At 46.8% G+C, this 24,539-nt stretch overlaps 2 protein-coding genes across 3 annotated transcripts in view; one reads left to right on the top strand and one right to left on the bottom strand.

Annotated features, from left to right (window-relative positions):
- The window catches only part of LOC123760352 (beta-1,4-glucuronyltransferase 1), a 29,669-nt gene extending 19,992 nt beyond the window's left edge, over nucleotides 1-9,677 (bottom strand). The window contains exon 1 of the mRNA XM_045745969.2: nucleotides 9,548-9,677. Coding sequence (XP_045601925.2) covers nucleotides 9,548-9,568 — 21 coding nt within the window. The 5' untranslated portion in view covers nucleotides 9,569-9,677. The remainder of the gene's footprint in view (nucleotides 1-9,547) is intronic.
- The window catches only part of LOC123760351 (uncharacterized), a 55,058-nt gene that overhangs the window by 3,394 nt on the left and 27,125 nt on the right, over nucleotides 1-24,539 (top strand). The window contains exon 1 of one of the 2 annotated variants that reach the window (XM_069338278.1): nucleotides 17,152-17,629. The exons of the other annotated variant lie outside the window; for it this stretch is intronic. The gene's annotated coding sequence lies outside the window, so the exon portion shown is untranslated. Of the gene's footprint in view, nucleotides 1-17,151; nucleotides 17,630-24,539 lie in introns of those variants that run through there. 2 annotated transcript variants of the gene reach the window in all.

Below are 24,539 nucleotides of genomic sequence, written 5' to 3'. Positions count from 1 at the left end.
GACGCAGTCATAAACTTTTACATGCTCTTCATTCAAAACGGGAATGTTCTCAAATATAAATTCATATTATAATATATTAGCATATTGTGCATATATATAGGCATAGATTAGATTTGGTTAGGTGTTTAGGTTCTGTTGGCGATTATTTGTATTCTAGTACTCACGTTCACACGTTTTCATTCATAAACCCTCTGTTTATGAATGAAAAACGGTTTACACACGACTCACAACCGATTTCGTTCGAACACTTCCGGCACAAATGCTTCACTGACGAATTCTGTTCGAGTTCTCAATGCTTCACCCACGTACTACAAATGCAAGTAATCGCCAACAGAACCTAAACACCTAACCTAACCTATGCCTATATATGCACAATATGTTAATATATTATAATATTAATTTACATTTGAGAAAATTTCCGTTTTAAATGAAGAGCATGTGAAAGTTTATGACTGCGTCTGTGGAGTTGACCGCTGGATAGACTGTACTTGGTCCGAGGACCGGTTGCGGCTAAATATGGGTTTATTTATATATATATATATAAACTCACCTAGTTGTGCTTGCTGCGGGGGTTGAGCTTCGGTTCTTTGGTCCTGCCTCTCAACTGTCAAATCAACTGGTTTACAGATTCCTGAGCCTATTGGGCTCTATCATATTTACATTTGAAACTGTGTATGGAGTCTGCCTCCACATCTGAAAACACACACACGTGTGTGAGTGTGTGTGTGCGTGTGCACTATTCACTTGAACACTGATGAACGGAAATAACCATACATAACATGATGGGTCTCCAGAAATATGACACATGCTCTAAGGACCACTTTACGGGCATTAGGGACTTGGGTAATCCCTTGACAACCGGGCCCAGAAGGTGTGGGGTGATGTGTAGTTCAAGTATGTTTATTGAGACAAAAAAAAAATACATCTCAAAGGGATAGAGTAGCTTAGGCTATTTCTACCCCCCCCCCCCCCCCGGACGGTGTATAGTGAGGACCCTTGCTTGGTCCACCCCCCTGGTTACGACACTCTGTATAGAGTTGTATACTGCTGAAGCGAAGCTTGTTCCACAGGTGTGTATACTGACGGATGTGTATGACATGGACTGCATAGTGCGGCTGGTAATTTCCTTGTGCAGTGATATTAGGGGCGAGGGGGCGAGAAATAATGAGATGAGGTAGTGTGCTCCCTCACACCACACGCCCACAGTGCTCCCTCACACCACACCACACGCCCACCCCACGCACCCAGTGCTCCCCCTCAACCACTAGAGGTGTACCTGCACCTATAATTATCCAGAGTTAGGATTATAGGTTCACCGCGCCCGCCCTCCTCCTCACCCATCACAGCTCCTCCATGAGGTGCTCCTCACCTGTCATGTCACTCATCACTCATCCCAGAAGCAAGAAAGAATATACGATAATAACAATCTGCAAAAACTAACATATCAGTATATCTGGTATACTATTTTCCCTCTTATATATAAAAAACAATTTTTTTTCATTACGCATATTAACGCGGATCAGTGCTAGGCTATTGCATTATAATCCACTATAATGGACTATAGAATACTATTGCTCGCTATAGTATTGTAGTAAATATATAGAAGGTAGGACTATATTACAGTTATAATATAGTAGGACTATTTTACACTTGTGTTTGATACCTAGAGGTTAGAGATTAGAGTTCAGAGCCTTTAAGGCTCCTGCTGCCTCCTGGCGGCCAGTTGACGCAGCTGGGAGTTGACACTACAGGGGAGGATCAGCTGTACAGCTCTGTGTACATTCACTTATTGTTTAATTTGTTTATGATTTACTGTAATAATTTGCCTTTTAATTAATGCAGGACAGGTAACTCTAAAGGTACACGAGCAGCGATAGTTTGTGTGTGTGTGTACCATCATCCCTTAGTACCCTTAGAGTACCCCTCCTCTCCTCTGGGTACGCTCAGGGTACCCTCAGAGTACCCTGGTCGCCTCAGAATGATGTTGGTGATGGTAGGGAAAAAGGTGGTAATTACATGCAGGAGGGCGGCTTGTGCTTCCTTAACAAGGGTCACTAACGACTCTTCCCTGTCATTATACCCTCCGAGAGATGAAACGTTGCGAGGAATTCGCTTGTGATGACCTCCCAAGACTCATGTCCACCTCATTATACTTATAATAAAGGTCTCATTTCCTTATCATAGTCAACTTCAGGGACTAATCTCCAATATACATATATATATATATATATATATATATATATATATATATATATATATATATATATATATATATATATATATATAATCTTGTAGTGTTTGTAATTACTGAACAAAACTTAAATCATAAAACTTTACCAACAGCACTAAGTTACTTGTCCACATACGACGGAACTTTCATCGGGGTATAAACACGCGATCAGTAATATTTTGCAGCGCTTGATAAAACAAAATAGAATCGTTGATCTCGATAAAAACGTATCCGATACCATTCAACTAAATCTAAACATCGAAAACCCTTCAGTCAAGCTTTTATTAACGTCGCTCCAAACGTGAAGGGCTCTACAAGGCGGGGAACCGTCACACACCTGCCTTGGATAAAACAAGTGAAATAAAGCCCTAATTAGCAATTATAGAATAATTTGGTTATCTTCACTGGGTTAATAAAAGGAAGATAACGGACAAAATCCACCCAGGACGCTGAGTTGAAGATCCTCAACCCGTTCTAAGGTTTTTTTTCTCCTGACACGATTTAGGAAAGGATATATTTAGAGAGGGTCAACAACTAATTAATAATTCTACACATGGGGCGGCAAAAGGTGCTCAAGTTTAATTAATTTTCAAGATTATTTGATTATATATTTTCTTATGTGTACCGTCAAAGTAAAAGACAGTAGGAGAGGTTCATTTAGAGCTCAAGACAGATTTTAATAAGGATAGACAGATAGACAATTTAATTGATAAATCAAAAGCCATGATTTATTTGAAACGTAGAAGGATTAGACTGGTTATTAAGGCCCATCAACCTCTGAAGGGTTATTAAGGCCCATCAACCTCTGGAGGGTTATTAAGGCCCATCAACCTCTGGAGGGTTATTAAGGCCCATCAACCTCTGGAGGGTTATTAAGGCCCATCAACCTCTGGAGGGTTATTAAGACCACCACGACAGCTTACTGACCAACCAGCTTGTATACTTTAGCCCTACACAGCCCAGAACTAAAGTAAACTTTCAAAGTGTAGTATACACTAAGAAGCGGGGTACACCTCTCGGTATATACATTCCTTAGACATGAAATGTGATTCTAATTTATGAATAGTTTGCAGAATAGCATGTTGCCCGATACTATTTCATCAATTAAATTATTCATTTATTTTCTTAGTGATATATTAGTAATATATGCAATTGAAGCCCCACGGCTTGCTAGGGCACTCGCTCATCTGTGCATGACCGAGCAATAAATAATAGTTAGTTTTGGCTGTATACTGTATACGGTTTTCAAGATTAACGCAGGTTGGAACACGCGGAATATCTGGTTTCTGGTACTGACAAACAGGACCAGGTTTCCTGATAGACAGCAAATCGTATCATGTTAGGAATGACAAATATTATGGAGGCTTCTAATATGACAAATTTTGCAGTGTAATATTCTGGTGCAAGTGGAGTGCTGGAGGAGGGAGCAGCAGTTGGTATATACTTATTCAGCGTAAACGCCAAGGGTGTACCCTTGTTCTGGCAAGGTCTTGGTAGATGACATGATTTTGACAGTGATAAACCTCTCTCTCCCTCTTCCTCTCTCCCTCTCTCTCTCTCTCTCTCTCTCTCTCTCTCTCTCTCTCTCTCTCTCTCTCTCTCTCTCTCTCTCTCTCTCTCTCTCTCTGTCTCTCTCTCTCTCACACCACCGTCTAACTCCCAGCTTGACCACCCAATTAACGACCAGTAATTAGACCTGTGGCTGAGGCTAGCGAGGTCACATCCAATAAATTAAATAATTACAACTAACTAGTACCCCCTACCTCACCATTACCACTCCAACACACACACTAATAAAGCAGACAGGCACTAAGTGGAATGGCGGGAAGGGGGGGGGCGAGGCAGGTGTAACAGGCACTGGGCCAAAAGCCACGGTGATTCCTATGGCACTACTTGTAATTACCCAATTCAGGCGCGTCTCTAGGGGCATCCACATGTCCTCCTCCCAAAGCATTACCTTCATGCAACATTATATTTGACTCATAATTACTGACGACTTAAATGCTGTTATTTTGTGACGGGAGCGACTTGGGCCGCCAGAGACGCAAAGTATTATGATAACGAATGTTCGTCCGGTCGGTGGCCCGGGTCACGTGGTCGGCTGTTAATTGTTGGGCGGGCATTATGTACCAGTGTGTGTGTGTGTGTGTGTGTGTGTGTGTGTGTGTGTGTGTGTGTGTGTGTGTGTGTGTGTGTGTGTGTGTGTGTGCAAACTGTCCCCCTTGTGAACCACTTTGTTACCAGCGTGATGTACTTGACTGTTCCATCCTCATAAACAACCGTTTTATCCTCGTATTCAACTGTTCCATCGTCACACAATTGTTCCATCCTCTTAAACAACTCCTCCATCCACATAATCATCGTGACACACTCTGCCTTGACCCCCATAAGTGACACTTTCTCTACCGTGACCCCATGACCCCTTACTCCACTGTGACCCCCATGAATGACCCCAAACTGACCCCTCTCCCCCCTCCCCCCTTCAACGAATAAAGTCAAACGTCATAAGTGTGATTTTGAAAGTGTTGCTCAAGACATGACTTAAGATGATGTGAAGGAGATTGGGTGTGGTGGAGTGGGTGTGGTGGAGTGGGTGTGGTGGAGTGGGTGTGGTGGAGTGGGTGTGGGGTGGGTGTGGTGGTGGAGGGGGGAGTGGGTGGGGGGATTGGGTGGGTCGCGGGTGCGTGTGAGTATTCGTGCCTAATTATAGCACAGTAAGCGTGTAGAAGAGTGAAGAGCGTACTAACTGCCGGCGGTGGTTACCTCACGCTTGCTCCTTTATATTTCCTTAGTCTGTCTGTCTGTCTGTCTGTCTGTCTGTCTGTCTGTCTGTCTGTCTGTCTGTCTGTCTGTCTGTCTGTCTGTCTGTCTGTCTGTCTGTCTCTCTCTCTCTCTCTCTCTCTCTCTCTCTCTCTCTCTCTCTCTCTCTCTCGCTGACACATTCGCGCACGCTCATACACACACACATATATATGCACACACAAACACGCACATGCAGTAAAAACATGAGCAAATACAGTACAGACACGAACACATACAGCATACACATCATATACCCCACACACACACACACACACACACACACACACACACACACACACACACACACACACACACACACACGAAAAAGAGACAGCCAAGCATCCAAGACTACTAAAGACCAGCACCAACCCCCAAACAACCAGCCATTAGAGGAAAGAACACTTATGAACGCTCAACTCATAACACGAGAGCGGCGAGGAGAGGTGATAGTGACATGGAAGTAACTGAAGCACCGAGCTAAAGCCTCGTGAAGTCTTCGAACCAGAACCTGGTGACCAGCTCCCGGAGGTAGGCACCAGAGCACCCTTGAGTGAGAGACTAAGCAACGTGGATGTCACATCAGATGAGATATACATTTGCAAGTGTCTGCGTGGAGGAGCTTAGGCGGGTCGGGAGTCTTCCCTTGGCAGAGGCCTGGGGCCCAGGAGCTGGAGGACGTGCAAGTGCAGTTAGGTCAGTACTACGAGGGGGGGGGGGAAGAGGACATACAAAACGCCAGCGATATACAACGGTGCGTAATACTGTGTATATTCCACCAGCCACACACCACTACTAAAGACGGGCTGCTCCATAACACCTCACATCCTCCACACATACCCAGAAACGAACCACACACCCACCCTCCACAACCCACACCTCCACAACCCTCCACAAGCCACACACACCCCCACACCCCCACAAGCCACACCTGCCCCCTCCACAAGTGCTGAGGTAAGCGAGAGAGGCGACCTTCAACACACCATTGATCACACCACACTCCCAGAGTTACATGGGGCCATCCCGCCTCCCAAACACGCTTCGCTGACATTTGATCAAAGCGGCTGTGACCCAGAATGAGTTAGGCTCCGCTCAATACTCCTTTACTCGCTTTAATATCTAACGTACTAAGCTTCATAAGCAACTAATCAAAGCAAATGCGAAGTACAGGATTGCATATGTACTATTTATACAACCATGTACTCCAAAAATGTTAGTACTTATAGTAACAATTAGTTGAAAGTACAAAAATGGACTGTTTAATATCATTTGTACAATATCATTTATCCTAGGCCTTGAAAAGCAATCCTAAGCCTAATAATAGCAATCTTAGGTCATAAAGTACATACACGGGCTAGATTAGGCCTAAGAATTTAGTTGTTGTTGTTGTTAAAGATTCGCTACCTAGAACTAAGAGTTCTAAGTAGCACGGGCTATGGTGAGCCCGAAAATTTTGATTCGAATATTGCCTTCCCTTTCGTGGCCTCAATAAAATAAATGGAATAAAACGTGGACCTTTTGTGAGTACAACAGAATTCTTATAAAAGTACTCGTGTTGGTCAGTCAGCAAGCAACTGCTGTTGCCTTAATAACCAAACCAAGCAGATGCATGGGACATGAAGGAGCTGGGATAGTAAGTCAAGGAGCTGGGATACGAGGACAAGGAGCTGGGATACGAAGATAAGGAGCTGGGATACGAGGACAAGGAGCTGGGATACGAAGACAAGGAGCTGGGATACGAGGACAAGGAGCTGGGATACGAGGACAAGGAACAGGGATACGAGGACGAGGTGAAGCAATGGTGACCGGGGCAGACTGTGAGGAGTCGGTCAAACATGCTTCCATCCACCGGTAATCCTTATTGAATTTATCAACTACTAATGTGCGTTAAACACGACAGGGCCCGACGACTGAGCCCCCTGTCCCAGGCCAGCTGCGTCCTACCTGTCTCCGCGTCCCTCTTCTAAGCCAATGGCAGACGGTGGACGGGCAATTCCAGGCCGACGAGAGCCAGTGCCACAGGTCCTCCTCTGTCAAGTGCCAGTAGTCCCTCCTGTCTCATGCCCAGGGCCTGAGACAGGAGGTAAAGACAGGGATACAGTTGTGTCGTCAATTCTAGAGATGAGGCGTCTCTCTCTTTCGGAAGGGGACGTAATTTGCCTAAGGGGGGTCAATTCAGTACTGTAAGGTATCGTGAGGTATTCCCCACGTCTCGAACATTACAACTCTAACCCCAAAAAGATAAATCACGCCTGATCTGAGATCCGGGTAAAGATCTCTGTGATATAAGCGAGTTCCAATAGTTGAGGACTGGTGTATTTGAAATTAAAATGTATCTCTCGGTATTAAATTAATCAATTAAAATTGAAAATGAGTTGTAAGTGGCACGCAAATAAGGAAATTGATGTAATTGTAAAGTGGGTGTTGTAAGTATGGTGTCACGTATTGTGAGCACGGTGTCAGGTATTGTGAGCACGGTGTCACGTATTGTGGGCACGGTGTCACGTATTGTGAGTACACTGTCACGTATTGTGAGCACAGTGTCACGTATTGTGAGCACAGTGTCACGTATTGTGAGTACACTGTCACGTATTGTGAGCACTGTGTCACGTATTGTGAGCACTGTGTCACGTATTGTGAGCACAGTGTCACGTATTGTGAGCACGGTGTCACGTATTGTGAGCACAGTGTCACGTATTGTGAGCACGGTGTCACGTATTGTGAGCACGGTGTCACGTATTGTGAGCACGGTGTCACATCTCACAATAACTCCAGGTCGACACAGCCTGTGGTGGTGTCCGAGGTGGGTGGCCTTACATTAGTTAACAAAAGCGCGATAACAAAATATTCCTGCAACATTTTCGCCTTGATTATCTTGCTAAAATCATTATGAGTAATTGCAGCGACGAACATCAACCCCCCCCTCCCCCCACCCCCCTCCACAACACCCCTCCTCCCCCCCACTAACCAACAACCTGCTCCCCCCCCTTTACGTATAATCCCCTCCACCAACCCCCAAACACCACCCACTACCACACATCACCCGCAATACAACCCTTTCATCCTCACATAACGGGCTATTCATGCCCGTGCCACCTCTTGGGGTGGCTTAATCTTCATCCTCCTCCCTCACAAACCTTCTTCCCTCTCCCCTATAATCCCCTTCCCCCCCATTCATCATCCCCCCCCCCATACATCATCCCCCTCACCACCCCTCTATCAAGAGGACTTGAGGCTCCTGGGCGGTTGGGAATTCAAATTCCTGCTCCCATTTTCCTTCTTCAAGATTATTACGGTACATTTATGGTACATTCGAGACGCGGTGTAGTTAAGAGGTCACGGTACAGTTAAGAGGTCACGGTAGTTAAGAAGTCACGGTACAGTTAAGAGGTCACGGTACAGTTATAACGGTCCCGACCACTGTTAGCGACAGTGATCACCGTAAATATGTCCAGCATGATGACATATTTATCAGTCATCATGCTGGGCCTGATGACTGATAAATATAATTCATTTAACACATCTGCGATAAGTTGAACACAGACGGCGTCATAATTATCATAGAGAAAAAAATACAAAAAAAAAACTGAATTATAACGTTATTTTCTCAAACATAAATATAAAAAAAGTAAGGTGCAGCTGTTGTTAATATGTTTATATACTTTTTGAGGTACTATGAGTGTGTCACGCTAGTCATGACATCAGAGCCATGTCATGTATGACATAAAGATATGACACATTCTTTCTCACAAAACACTAAAGTTAATACGAGTCACGGAGCGAGAAGCCTCGCTGCTGGCATTCACAGCCTAAAGTAATCACTGTCGTGTCATCCGGATTGGTCTAGCATCAATTTAATAACCGCATCTTGGCCGGCTCGTTATCCGAACTGGTCAGTCATTAGTGTAACAACCGCATTGTGACCGGTCCGTGGGAGAGGCTAAATTGAGTATAAATATCACGCTAGAGAACGTGGGGGGAGATGGATCATGTCTTGCACTCTGCGACAGTGACGCATAGCCCGTGCCAGGATTCATTAACCATTTACTCAACCACTTACGAAACCTCTACATCTTATCCTTAATCATAGCGGCTGTGTTTACATTTTATTAAACAATTTACCAGCTTGGAAACATGGGTTATTACTGTTATAATCAATCTCGTAGTGCCTCGGGGCTCATAAAATGTTTAATAAATGTAAGAAGTAGTCACGAGTGAGGAAAGATGCAGAGGTTTCGAATGTGGTTGGGTAAATGTTTGACGAGTCCGGTACACGAGGCCCCGGCTGAGTGCTGTTATTTGTGTCTGTTGTTTTGAGGTCCCGCTGAGGACATAAACACACCTGCCTTCAATAAAATTGGAAGCGTTCAGAGCAGGTGTGTGTGACTGGTGTGCTAGACGGTGACGACAATGGAACAAACAAATGACACAAGACACTGGACACATGACACACGACACTGGACACACAACACCTGAGTCTTCACCCTCTCCTCCCCCCAAACAGCCGTCGAAACTTACAGCCTCTTCCGTCGACTTCATAAAGGGATTAGCCCCCACACGAAGCCTCGGTTGATCTCTGAATATGTTGCTACTTAATACCCCACTTGCATAATGCTCTTGACCCAAGTTGCACGTCTGCTAACACTTGCGTAGAGTAACTAACACAAGCCACCACAGAACGACCCCACCAAACACCAAGCTAAATATACCAGAAGCCTAGTCCCAGGACTGACTCTCTCTCAAGTTCTCGTTTTCTGTTCGTATCGACATGTTCCTTGCTAAGATTTGGCTCTTATGTAACATTGTTTAAGGCCTTAAAGAGTGTGAGTGTCGTAACTCCCTATGTTGGGAGAGAATGGTTTTGTAATTTTATTAAATGGTACTCCTTCACATCTTTATCTTCCTTCCCATTCACTTTATCCTCCTTATCCCCCTCTACTATTCCAATAAACAATAACAATAGGTTAGATCTATTCTGTACTAAAATAAAACTCTATTTTTTAAGGCATACTTAGTTAACTTATACAAGGCTACTTACTGTACACTATATTAATATTTCAGTGGATTCAAATTTGTGAACTCAAAGGTAAACTAAAATAAACAGCTTCAAGATTTTAAACAGTTCTGATTTAATAACTTTGCACTGCTTTGTCACCCCAGTTAAAAGCTGTGCTTGTCACGCCTGTCAATGGTGTGCTTGTCGGTCTGTCAAATGCGTGCTTGTTAGTCTGTCAAATTGTTTGATTGTCACGCCTGTCAAACACACCTGTGTGTGTTTGTCACGCCTGTCAAACACACCTGTGTGTGTTTGTCACGCCTGTCAAACACACCTGTGTGTGTTTGTCACGCCTGTCGAACACACCTGTGTGTGATTGTCACGCCTGTCAAACACACCTGTGTGTGTTTGTCACGCCTGTAAAAGAATGCTCGTCATGCTAGGTCACACTACCCAGGTGGACAGTAAACCTAATGTGGTACTACACCCTATACCAGTGTACCCAGTGGTAGTGGTACACCCTATACCAGTGTACCCAGTGGTAGTGGTACACCCTATACCAGTGTACCCAGTGGTAGTGGTACACCCTATACCAGTGTACCCAGTGGTAGTGGTACACCCTATACCAGTGTACCCAGTGGTAGTGGTACACCCTATACCAGTGTACCCAGTGGTAGTGGTACACCCTATACCAGTGTACCCAGTGGTAGTGGTACACCCTATACCAGTGTACCCAGTGGTAGTGGTACACCCTATACCAGTGTACCCAGTGGTAGTGGTACACCCTATACCAGTGTACCCAGTGGTAGTGGTACACCCTATACCAGTGTACCCAGTGGTAGTGGTACACCCTATACCAGTGTACCCAGTGGTAGTGGTACACCCTATACCAGTGTACCCAGTGGTAGTGGTACACCCTATACCAGTGTACCCAGTGGTAGTGGTACACCCTATACCAGTGTACCCAGTGGTAGTGGTACACCCTATACCAGTGTACCCAGTGGTAGTGGTACACCCTATACCAGTGTACCCAGTGGTGCAGGCTAACAGAGACTGAGGTTGGTTAAGCACACAAGGGGATAGGGGGTGCGTTTGGTCCCTGAACACACGGTGAACCGGGGTTGGAACCCCCGTGAACCTCAAGAGATGATGTCGTGGATGAACCTTCATTCTTTTGTTTATGAAAACTTACAGCAACTTAATTTAACGTGGTGAATTTTAGCGTGGGAGAGTAGATGGGGGAGGGGAGGAATTCCCCTTTCCATTGCATCAGGGGGGACTCCTCTATCCCTGTCTCAGGGGGGTTGGGGGAGTATCTCACTGGCCCCCCAGTGACTATTCTTGGACGCCACCACTGCTACTTCCCCCTCGTCATAATGTTGCTTCCGATACTCACACTTCCGTCTCTGTCTCTGTCTCTGTCTCTCTCTCTCTCTCTTCTCTCTCTGTACCTCCCATTATCTGGACGTTGCATGCATTACCAATCAGACCATTATCGGGACACAGGCCGCCTGCACTACTGTGCCTCCCATCGCCCGGACGTATCCTTGTACCGGACCATCTCAGTCCATCACGCACCTCTGTTATTCTCAATAACAACTCCGAGACGGTCATTATGTTCCATTGTACACAACAGAGATCGATAAACGTAAACACTGGCTTGGGAGGACGGGGAATGGACAAAATCGCCATCTGAACTAAAATAACAAAACTGCGTGAGTGTGTGCTGGTGTTGTGTGGTGGTGTACTCACCTAGTTGTACTCATCTAGTTGTGCTTGCGGGGGTTGAGCTCTGGCTCTTTGGTCTCGCCTCCCAACTGTCAATCAACAGGTGTAGAGGTTCCTGAGCCTATTGGGCTCTATCATATCTACACTTGAAACTGTGTATGGAGTCAGCCTCCACCACATCACTTCCTAATGCAGTCCATTTGTCAACCACTCTAACACTAAAAAACTTCTTTCTAATATCTCTGTGGCTCATTTGGGCACTCAGTTTCCACCTGTGTCCCCTAGTGCGTGTGCCCCTTGTGTTAAACAGCCTGTGGTGTGTGGTGTACTCACCTAATTGTGCTTGCGAGGGGCTGAGCTTTGGCTCTTTGGTCCCGTGTCTTTGGTCTTCACCCGAAGGTGTGGTGATGTGATGTGGCTGACCCACAAAGTGGGTAAGGGTTGCCGCGGTGTGTAACTATGTCTCTGGGTTCTCACAGAGGTAGTTTGCACTCAAGATTAACGAAGCCGTTTGGTGAGGTACAAAGCCTAGCAGTTGGCACCCGTGGGTGCTTCTAAGATGGTCGGAAGTTGAAGGTCCATCACAGGTAATTGTAGGAGCCTGACATAAGAGGCGTGGTAACTCATAGTGCTGACCCCCACGTGCTTAGTGTCAAACAACACGGACACGATCATACAGTTTGTGTCACCCTGGCACCACCTCCGCCCGAAAGTGCCTCTCTGCTTGATGACTTTGTCAGTCATATTCTAATTGGTTTTTATTCCTTGCTCTCGATGCGATAACAACCTCACGAAGAAAAACATTTTGTCTTAGTAGCACTTAATGTGTGTTCAAGGCAGACTACACTCTATTGCCACTTAAATACACCGTGTATCAGTCACCACTACTGCAGTTACTCCACCACTGCAGCTACCACACTACAACCAAACTCTCTGACTACAATCGCCACAACCCTCGAACGACTTATTCAGCTGATTCTTGCAGGTAGAAAGAGCAATGAGCAGCACATATATGGAAGGGACATATACACCGAGAGATGTACACAGCTTGATAACCCTCCACAGGTACATAGGCCTTAATAACCCTCCAAAGGGTGATAGACCTTGATAACCTCCTCACAGACTGATAAGCCTTGATAACCCTCCACAGCTGACAGACCTTAATAACCCTCGAGAGGTTGGCTCTACTGATATTCTTAACTCTGTTTTTTGTTTATAAATTAAAAAATCAAAACAAATTATTTAATGAGTGTTAATAAGTATCAAAGCTGCAACAAAGCGGTCGACCTTGGCAGTGCGAGTGCTAAACCAAACAAGCCGACAGGGTGCCAAACAACCCGACAGGGTGCCAAACAACCCGACAGGGTGCCAAACAACCCGACAGGGTGCCAAACAACCCGACAGGGTGCCAAACAACCCGACAGGGTGCCAAACAACCCGACAGGGTGCCAAACAACCCGACAGGGTGTCAAACAACCCGACAGGGTGCCAAACAACCCGACAGGGTGTCAAACAACCCGACAGGGTGTCAAACAACCCGACAGGGTGCCAAACAACCCGACAGGGTGCCAAACAACCCGACAGGGTACCAAACAAGCGGACAGGGTACCAAACAACTCGACAGGGTGCCAAACAACTCGACAGGGTACCAAACAAGCGGACAGGGTACCAAACAACTCGACGGGGTGCCAAACAACCCGACAGGGTGCCAAACAACCCGACAGGGTACCAAACAACTCGACAGGGTACCAAACAAGCGGACAGGGTACCAAACAACTCGACGGGGTGCCAAACAACCCGACAGGGTGCCAAACAACCCGACAGGGTGCCAAACAACCCGACAGGGTACCAAACAACCCGACAGGGTGCCAAACAACCCGACAGGGTACCAAACAACTCGACAGGGTACCAAACAACTCGACAGGGTACCAAACAACCCGACAGGGTACCAAACAACTCGACAGGGTGCCAAACAACCCGACAGGGTGCCAAACAACTCGACAGGGTGCCAAACAACCCGACAGGGTGCCAAACAACCCGACAGGGTGCCAAACAACTCGACAGGGTACCAAACAAGCGGACAGGGTACCAAACAACTCGACGGGGTGCCAAACAACCCGACAGGGTGCCAAACAAGCGGACAGGGTGCCAAACAACTCGACAGGGTGCCAAACAACCCGACAGGGTGCCAAACAACTCGACTGGGTACCAAACAAGCGGACAGGGTACCAAACAAGCGGACAGGGTACCAAACAACTCGACGGGGTGCCAAACAACCCGACAGGGTACCAAACAACTCGACAGGGTACCAAACAAGCGGACAGGGTACCAAACAACTCGACGGGGTGCCAAACAACCCGACAGGGTGCCAAACAACCCGACAGGGTGCCAAACAACCCGACAGGGTACCAAACAACCCGACAGGGTGCCAAACAACCCGACAGGGTACCAAACAACTCGACAGGGTACCAAACAACTCGACAGGGTGCCAAACAACCCGACAGGGTGCCAAACAACTCGACTGGGTACCAAACAAGCGGACAGGGTACCAAACAACCCGACAGGGTACCAAACAAGCGGACAGGGTGCCAAACAACTCGACAGGGTGCCAAACAACCCGACAGGGTGCCAAACAACCCGACAGGGTACCAAACAACCCGACAGGGTGCCAAACAACCCGACAGGGTACCAAACAACCCGACAGGGTGCCAAACAACCCGACAGGGTACCAAACAAGCGGACAGGGGTGCCAAATAACCCGGTTTGTGCTCCCCCTCGTAACACCAGAAAATGAACGTCTGTATTGCGTCTCTCTATCGGCCTCCGGAGTCCATGCATCACGCTAACACGCATAATTATGTAGAACTAATTAGAGGCATTTACCAGCACACCATACCAAGGCGATTCAGAATCGCCGCTCCATTTTAATACGTGTTGGTGAGACCCGCCTCCAGGAAGTTGACCAGATTTACGCGGATTTTATGGCATCTGACCGATTTAATGCTGGGTCAGGCCGGGTCATTTGGGGTCGCAGGGGTAATGAGGGGGTTATGAGGGGTAATAGAGAGGGGTCGTGACGAGGGAACTCTGAGTTCCGGGCTTGCTTACCAAGGTCAAAACAAAAATATCAAACTCAGGATGGTGAGGGGAACCTCTGTGGCTTGGACAAGTCGCCCTGGTGTCCGTGATGAGGTGAGGGGGAACCTCTGTGGCTTGGACAAGTCGCCCTGGTGTCCGTGATGAGGTGAGGGGAACCTTTGTGGCTTGGACAAGTCGCTCTGGTGTCCGTGTTGAGGTGAGGGGAACCTCTGTGGCTTGGACAAGTCCCTAGCGTGTCTTTGTGTTGATAAGTGTCCAGCAGAGTGAGACACTGGGCAGGTGTTTTCAGTACATCTCACGTACACACACTTCATGAGCATGTCACATGCATACTGGGTGTCGCCAGTATACCCCACACACTCGGTATACTGGACGAAGAGTAATACACGAACATGACTAAAGTACACCAATGAATGAAAGGGCACAATAAGAGGGATATTAATAGTGTGAAAAATATATCCCCACAAACGAGAACACGAATTGAGAGAGAGAGAGAGAGAGAGAGAGAGAGAGAGAGAGAGAGAGAGAGAGAGAGAGAGAGAGAGAGAGAGAGAGAGAGAGAGAGAGAGAGAGAGAGAGAGAGAGAGAGAGAGAGAGAGAGAGAGAGAGGGGGGGAGACAGAGAGAGACAGAGAGAGAGAGTCACAAGGGGTTCCCGGGACAGGAGATAAACACTGAGGAAGGTTCACCAGTCACCGTAGCAGTGAAGAACACGGTGAAGACGGTCCCGGTCCCTGGTATAAGACACATTATATGTGATACAACTGAGAAAAATCAATCGCCTTCAAACCTGACCCAAATCAATCCAATTGAAACGAGGAGAATATGTAATTTTGATAAATTGGAACTCTACCCATCACGCGATGTCTTGTAGCGAGGATTCGTGCATGGGAGAGAGGGGGGGGCGACACGGGATGGGAAGGGGGAGCGTCAGAGGATGTAAAGGGGGGATGGAAGGGAAGAATAGGAATGAGAAGATGTGTGGTGCTGAAGGAGGACGGGAAGAAAAGGAAAGGTCAAAATGTGTGTTTCTGCCCCTGGTACCCTATTCGTACCGGTACGTGTCCGTACCTGAGACATATCCCCACACTCATATATTCCGTACGTGGTCCTCCTGCACGTGTACGATTATCCGTACCTGCACGTGTCACGTGCCTGAGAAGGTTCGGTAAGACCTGAGACCAAGAGCACGTCCCCTACCTGGCGTGTCTCGTGGCTCTCAGAGATCCTGGAACCCGGAATGTAATTGTGTTGTTATCGACAACACACAATTTCCATTTGGTTCACTTCGCTGTCTTTCGAACTGCCTGAAATTCAATCTTTTCACGAGAGGGGAGAAATTGTTTAGTAAGCTTCGTGCAGGTCGGCGTTCAATCCCCAACCGTTCAAGTAGTTGAGCACCATTCCTTCTTCCCCTGTCCCATCCCAAATCCTTATCCTGACCGCTGCCCAGTGCTATATAGTCGTAATGGCTTGGTGCTTTCTTCTGTTAATTCCCTCCCTCCCCCTCGCCTATTGGGCCATTGAATCTCTTTTTGGTATATTTGTTTTATGTGTGACTTAGCAAGTTATCTCTAGGCCTGTTCGTTCCTCACAAGCTTCCTAACCTTCTGAAGGATGCTTCTTGAAGAAATTTCTTGACTATATTTGAGCTCACAGTTCTCCTCAAGTGTGCAGTCAACATCCTATATTGCGGTGTACGTCGTATGAACTACATACAACCCAACAGGGTGCCAAACAACCCAACAGGGTGCCAAACAACCCGACAATGTCTCCTTTAGGCTGTAACTCGACTGCGACAGAGGATCCTATAACTGTACCCAATGTTTTCAGTTGTACATGGCTCTCCTAATTGTAGAACCTACCGAGGTATTTGGTCATCTCCGATTTACCAAACCTGGTATATGTAACGAGAGGTTTAACCAGGGTGGCGGGCCTCCCATGCCATGCGCCCTTCTACTCCCATGTCATGCACCATTCTCTTCCATGTTCTAGTTATGGCATGGGTTTCTTCGTGTGTTGTTTTCCAATTTATTTCTCGATTACATCATGCAAGACCTAACTGTGCATTTTTCTCCATTAGTCATCATCATGCGCCAGTCCACTGTTGTGTCCGTCCATACTGGGCGTCATTTAACATGTTCTTGCATGGGCATCCTCAGTCTAAAGCCATGGTGATCGCTCCTCGTATACCAGCAACTCCTCATACCATCTTCCGTTACGATGTGCCCTCTACTCTCATGACATGCGCCCCCTCCTCCCATGCCATGCGGGGTGAACAAAGACGAATCGATCCCCTGAGGATGTAAACACAACGGTGGCCCTCCCCCGGCTGCGTCTCCACCTGCCTGGCCACCCCGCTCAGTAGCACCTCCGTTACCAGGGCAGCCTTGCGTGCTGGCCACCTCCAAAACACCGCAAGAGCTGTTTGGTGACCTAGATTTCGCTACATCTCTCTAGGAAGGGTGAATTTACTTGTGCTTTAACCTTGCGGCTTCGTACTGTGCCAGCTGGTGAAGACGTTATCACTGAGGGAGGAGATTCGTGCAAATTACGCGTATGACGATGACCGCACATCTTCGGCTTATCCCTCCCATTGCTCAAGAGAATCCCAACAGTTACTGTTGAGGCATTCAAAGGAAGAAATAGTGAATGGCAAGAACACGTAGGAATACTACGCGGATCCCAGAGATTATCAGCAAGTGAGAAGAGTGTGTGAGGGATCGTGACTATGTCTGCCGTCAGGAGTGGGACGTCTGGTATTCTCGTCAGTGGCAGGTAAGAGCGATGATAGAGTGACGTGAGAGTGTGTGTGTTGTACGAGGGCGCCCCACAACCCTGCCCCGTGAGTCGTGAAGGCTTGCAGGGTGATGTCAGGCAGTGACTCAAGCCCAATCGGAAGATAGCTGGTAATTACATGCAAGATGTTCCATGTCTTAGCATGGCGCGTCCGTTTTCTGTTTGGCACTGTGGCTTGTGGCCCCCTTCCCCCTTCAACATAATAACACCCCCTCGCTCTCTCCCTCTCTCCCGGTTCTCTCAAGTCTTCCACTATATAACATGAAAGCTGGCGGTGTTTAAGAAATATGGTATAGCCAGTCTTTCATCATGTGGTAAGTGATCGCCACTTAGGGTTGCTAATGTTTTAATAACACTATAACCTAAGAGAGCGTGTAAACACAGCATGGTCGTAAGACATACTGATGGCGGGACGTAAACGTTTTCTTATTTAATTACTTTGTTAAAGGCTGCAAGTGCTGTTGCTCCGTCGATGGTAACAGCGATGAACGCTCAATTTTAGGCACACACACACGCTTAACGTGAAGGTTTAGCCGCTTCTAGTGTGAGGCTACACAACACTTAAACTCACCCTCAGTACCGTATATATATTAAGCGTACACTAATATCACACTAATTCTTACTGCTGTATATTAAGCATCCAGCGCTCACACTTATCACTCATTATAATTACATGAACTCCAGCACTAACTCTAACATTCACTGTATGCTGTTGTAGTTTTTATAGATTCAGCTACTGGGAACAAAAAGTTCCAAGATTCACTGGACCAACACCATTGTACATTCTCACTACCATTGTACTAGCGCAAACCAGTGCTTAAATACTCTCACTACCGATTGTATAAGCGACCACAAACAGTGACACGTTCTTATTACTAGTTTAATTAAGCGCATATCAACACCGCTTACACACCTTCTCTACTTTTTCATCAAACGAACACCGCTAAATTCATGTTTACACCACTACACTGCATTCAAGAAACCACTTTGAGTAATAACAGTACTTCACATGCCAATACCCGAGCACCCTCAACACTTCATGGTGAAAAAACAACACAAAAAGATGGCGTGAACAGAGTGGAAATGAGTTCCAAAACTTCCAAACAGTAACCTGTTTTTATCCTCATGAACTCATAGCCTCAGGAGTCCGTTTTTTTTTTTTTTTACATGTGTTGTGCGTGTCTTCTGGATCACCATTACGTTATGCTAGCTTGTGACTACGCTGCAAAGAAGCATATTATGCATCTTGTTTTTTTCTTCAATAATATAATCCTAAAATCGTCTTTAGGTCATGCAAGGACAAGCTATACAGAGTACACAAACTTGATCGTCTTGAGATATACACGAGGCTCCGTCTGAGGTTCTCAGCTGGTGTGATCCGTAAACACCTCTGACATACAATGTTCAAGTTTAAGTATGTTTATTGAGACAAGAAAAAAATACAAAAAATACATCAAAATACAAATAAGGGATAGAGTAGCTTAGGCTATTTCTACCCCCTCCCCCCTGGCATACAAAAAATAAATATGGGAGATATACACAGAGAGGTGTGTGTATACCAACATGAACATTGCTTGGTGCATATACACCGCGAGTTTACGTTAGTCCTGTACAACATTCAGGACTAAAGTATATTTGCTGTATACTAAAGTATACAGCCAGGAAACAGCGTGACGTCACTTTTAATTTAGCCTAATAAAGGAACCGTTATCTCAAATACAATTATTATTATGATATATATTTTATGTATCATAGTTATGAGCTTCGTTAGCCCTCGGTTAGAACAGTCAACGAGCTTGCATCCGTTGGCAATGTGATGTATTACAATCCCGTCTGTCTTTGCTGCCTTCCGACATCAACTTACTAAAATCTCTTTCGTTGAAACTAAACAGTTTTGCACTAAAATTGAACAATTGGAAATAAAGAAAGATAAATTTTCAAAGGAAACGAAAATCAAAATAAAATAATATAATCTAGACCTAACCTGGTACTAACTTATATAATGTTGTTGTTGCTGACACTGTTAGTGTATATGTTGTTGTTGCTGACACTGTTAGTGTATATGTTGTTGTTGCTGACACTGTTAGTGTATATGTTGTTGTTGCTGACACTGTTAGTGTATATGTTGTTATTGCTGACACTGTTAGTGTATATGTTGTTGTTGCTGACACTGTTAGTGTATAGGTGACCAAACACGGCACTGTAAGACTACTCCTGGGTCACGTACGGTGTCTGGTGACTAAACACGGCACTGTAAGAGTACTCCTGGGTCACATACGGTGTTTGGTGACCAAACACGGCACTGTAAGACTACTCCTGGGTCACGTACGGTGTTTGGTGACTAAACATGACACTGTAGACCTACTCCTGGGTCACGTACGGTGTCTGGTGACTAAACATGACACTGTAGACCTACTCCTGGGTCACGTACGGTGTCTGGTGACTAAACACGGCACTGTAAGAGTACTCCTGGGTCACGTACGGTGTCTGGTGACTAAACACGGCACTGTAAGACTACTCCTGGGTCACATACGGTGTTTGGTGACCAAACACGGCACTGTAAGACTACTCCTGGGTCACATACGGTGTTTGGTGACCAAACACGGCACTGTAAGACTACTCCTGGGTCACCTACGGTGTCTGGTGACCAAACACGGCACTGTAAGACTACTCCTGGGTCACATACGGTGTCTGGTGACCAAACATGACACTGTAGACCTACTACTGGGTCACCTACACTAGTGACCGAACTAGACAAAGTGACACACAACACCTAGAAACATGCGTGTCACTTACCATCATTATCGATCAGCCTACCTTGCACAAGAGACCTGAAAAATGACCCACAACACCGAGTCTTCGCGTGACACTGTGACCCCGCATGTTCCTCGCACACACTAGGTACCACGTGACCAATCCCTCCCCCCCCCTTAACCTGTTTTTGACCTTTATAATCCTGCGTTGAGGTGGGCGGAGCTTGCGAGGTGGAGGAGATGGGGAGGGATTTGTCCTGCAGATCGCGAAAATGCCATTATAGATGTCGCTGCTGACGTTATAATGGTCACTTATTATAAATATATCGAGCGTGTCGTCGGTATTGGCTGGATGGGGCTGAGACACGCACTAATATCATCGGTACAAACCAAACAGGAGACTTCACGTTGGTTGGATCGCTTCCCCGGTGTGTTCTTCCTGGAAACCTGGTGTTCTTGCGGGGTGTTCACTCTACTGCTCACTTTCTGCCGTGTTCGTACTGTGAGCCCGGTGTTCAGTGATTGTTCCTCAGCCCTCCTGCTGTTGCCTGGGTTCTCCGCCTGTGTGTCTGTGAGTCTCGTGGCTCCTCTGCCACTTCTCACACCCAAAGGTCCGGGGCGTGATCCTCACAAAATGGAACTCTGAATAATAAACGTAAAATGAAGGGTCCCGTGGAAGTGAGCCCCGGCCGACAGTGAGTGGGAATGTCAGTTGGATTGTCAGAATACATGTAGATATTTTATAAGTGTGGCTTCAGCAGGCTTCAGTGTCACGGGGGTATATACACTTTAGTCCTGGACTATGTTCAGGACACGAGCATATTCAGCACTTACTGCTTGCACCTATCACCCTTCAGAGGTCGACAGGACCAACGCCAAGCTAAGGATCGATTCAGTTTTTAGTCTCTTGAGAACCTGTAATAATGTGTAGGGTTGTCTCACATGTACTGGTAGGCCAGAGACGGGTGGTAGAGTTTGACAGCACGGTGTATGGCCCGTCAACGCTGCCTTAGGTAAGAGTCGAGCTTTAGAATATGGGCTCACATATTCCTTCCAATTAAAACGTGAGTCACGTTGACATGTCAAATTAAACACTCACTTAAACCACACACACACACACACACACACACACACACACACACACACACACACACACACACACACACACACACACACACACACACACACGAACCATTATTGAAATCAATTCAGTATTTTTATGTCACCTTCATCACATTTTAACTCAATAATGGATTGACCTTGACGAGGGGACCCCCGTGCCTCCTCCCCCACAACTGACCCTGACCAGGGGCTCTCTCTCCGCCCATAAATGGCACAGCAATATCTGAGGACCAGCAGCAAACATGCTCGAAAAGCTGCCATGAGCTGGAACACGAGCACACGAGCATAGATGACAGGGCAGGCATGCAGAGTGGATAATAACGCCCCACACACACACACCTCCTCACTCACACCTTGCAGACCAGCGACCTTGGCCACCCCTCCCACAACTCCCCCAGTCAACACCCACACCACTGGCCGCCATCTTGGCCACCCCCACACTCCCCCAACAATCAAAAGCCGAGACAGCCTAGCCACGCCACCGCCATCAATTCCCCCCCCCCCCCCCGAGGGCTGGATAAGGGTGCACTCAGCGTGCCGTTATGACGTCATGCTTGGCAAGTGTCCGCCAGCGTGGCGAGTGAAAACTTTCTTTGGTGTGACGCTTCTATTCCGAGTGGGGTCTAAGACCTGAGAGAAGTATGTACACCTGCACGTCATCACTACTCTATCCTTATCCAACCTAACCCCAATATATCTTAACTCAATCTAACCTGACCTATCCTAACTTAACGCAAATAAGAGATAACTTTTTGTAATATATAGTGCGCAGGTCAGCACCGCTCCTGTGCCAGGTAAGTCCACTACGGGCTCACCATAGCCTGTGCTACTTGGAACTCGTTCTGGGTAGCTGAATCTATAACAACAACAACAACAGTGCCTAGGTGTGACATCACAGTGACGTCACGCTGTTCATGCCGGTACAGGTTATAGATGTCACTCGACCCGGTCCTTCGACACACACTGTGCGCGTCATCCTCGGGGAAATTTCTTTGCGCGTGGCAGCGGAAAATGAACATTGTCGCGTCTTCAGGTACGAGGTCTGGAGCGCGTCGTCACCGGTGTATTAGAGCATGTGTAAGGAGCTAAACCTCGGGTACATAAGGGTTGCTGTGTATGAGTAGTCTCCGTGGTGAAGACGTTTGCCTGGTGTTCCGCGTGCACTTTGTTCTGGGTTCGTATCCTGGCCGGGGAGGATCTACTGAGCTTAGTAAATCTGTTTTTAACTCAACAGTAAAATTGGTACTTAGTTGTTAAACGATTTTTCGCGGGAAAAACTCCAGGGAACATAGGATTAAGGACTTGCCCGAAACGCTACGCGTACTAGTGACTGTACAAGAGTGTAAGAACTCTTGTATAAAGAAATGAAAATAAAAGTAGTGTTTAAGTAATTGTGTGTATGGTGTATGGCACAGTAGTGAATGTGACAGCATGAGTAAGAGTACGCATGTTTGATAAACAGGGGTTTAGCGGCTGCATGGAATGTACATTTATCCCCATCAATCAACCCGTCCTCAGTGTATGTTCATTCCATGCAGCGGTCGACCCCAAAGACGCATCCATCAATTTTAACGTGCTGTTCATTCAAAACAGGAATTTTCTCAAATATAAATTAATATTATATATTAGCAAATCTGAAGAGGTGTGGACATCCAGAGCTCATACGTTCCAAATACACAGAGTACACAACGATCTCCTTAGAACACCTGGCAGAGAGCCGGTCGGCCGAGCGGACAGCACGCTGGACTTGTGGTCCCGGGTTCGATCCCGGGCGCCGGCGAGAAACAATGGGCAGAGTTTCTTTCACCCTATGCCCCTGTTACCTAGCAGTAAAATAGGTACCTGGGTGTTAGTCAGCTGTCACGGGCTGCTTCCTGGGAGTGGAGGCCTGGTCGAGGACCGGGCCGCGGGGACACTAAGCCCCGAAATCATCTCAAGATAACCTCAAGATATTCCTGCAAAAAAACAACAAAAAGAACAAACTGACACACACTACAAACAACGTGAGCACATTCCACTAACTCTGCATCTCGTGCCTCCAAATTGTAAGTGTTATATCTGGAAAATTACAGTCAAGAAGTTCTCCCTTAAGGAAACTAATAAAGTCTGGCCATAAATGTCACAACATGTTATATACACATCAATGAAGACGGTTAGATCAATGCCCAACACAAATCACATCTCAATAGAAAACCACAATTGATCACAATTATCAATGCCGGGTATATGGCGGTGTTGAAGCCATTCTTAAACATGCCTGTTAGCTATACCATGCACATCATGGGATCATAAACAGAGCACGCCCACCTATGTTTCAGGGGAGACTGTAGTACCCGCTTGAGGTCAACACTGTCGAGTGAGGAATCCGGTAACTAATCCATCACTCGAGGGGTAATATAGTGCTTCTGGCCCTCCCGAGAGGATTATCGACCTTACTGCCCTGGCCACTGTGGCCCGGGCCGTCATAACCATTACATATATCACTGTCAGCCGAAACAAACAAAGGAAAATGACGAGCGAATCACCTGCCTGGGAAAGTCTCTTTGCATATCCAGCCTTAATTAATAATCTCGCTGACTTCCACCCGGGGGTTTTGTTTGTTTATTTGCGCCAAGCTATAATTTGTGGAGCCTTTAATTATGGTCCATGAGCGCCTTTCATAGTTTTCTATACCTTGCCTTGTAGATCCAGTGAGCCCTCGCCACCACGTGAGGGCTCACAGGGTAACTCACGTCGGGGTCAGGGCTCACAGGGTTACTCACGTGGTGCTGAGGGCTCACAGGGTTACTCACGTGGTGCTGAGGGCTCACAGGGTAACTCACGTGGTGCTGAGGGCTCACAGGGTAACTCACGTGGTGCTGAGGGCTCACAGGGTTACTCACGTGGTGCTGAGGGCTCACAGGGTAACTCACGTGGTGCTGAGGGCTCACAGGGTAACTCACGTGGTGCTGAGGGCTCACAGGGTAACTCACGTGGTGCTGAGGGCTCACAGGGTAACTCACGTGGTGCTAAGG

This window comes from Procambarus clarkii, chromosome 39 (genome assembly GCF_040958095.1).
Source record: "Procambarus clarkii isolate CNS0578487 chromosome 39, FALCON_Pclarkii_2.0, whole genome shotgun sequence".
Lineage (NCBI taxonomy): Eukaryota > Metazoa > Arthropoda > Malacostraca > Decapoda > Cambaridae > Procambarus > Procambarus clarkii.
The sequence above is the reverse complement of the archived record's forward strand: the minus strand, read 5'-3'. Positions and strand labels throughout refer to the sequence as shown.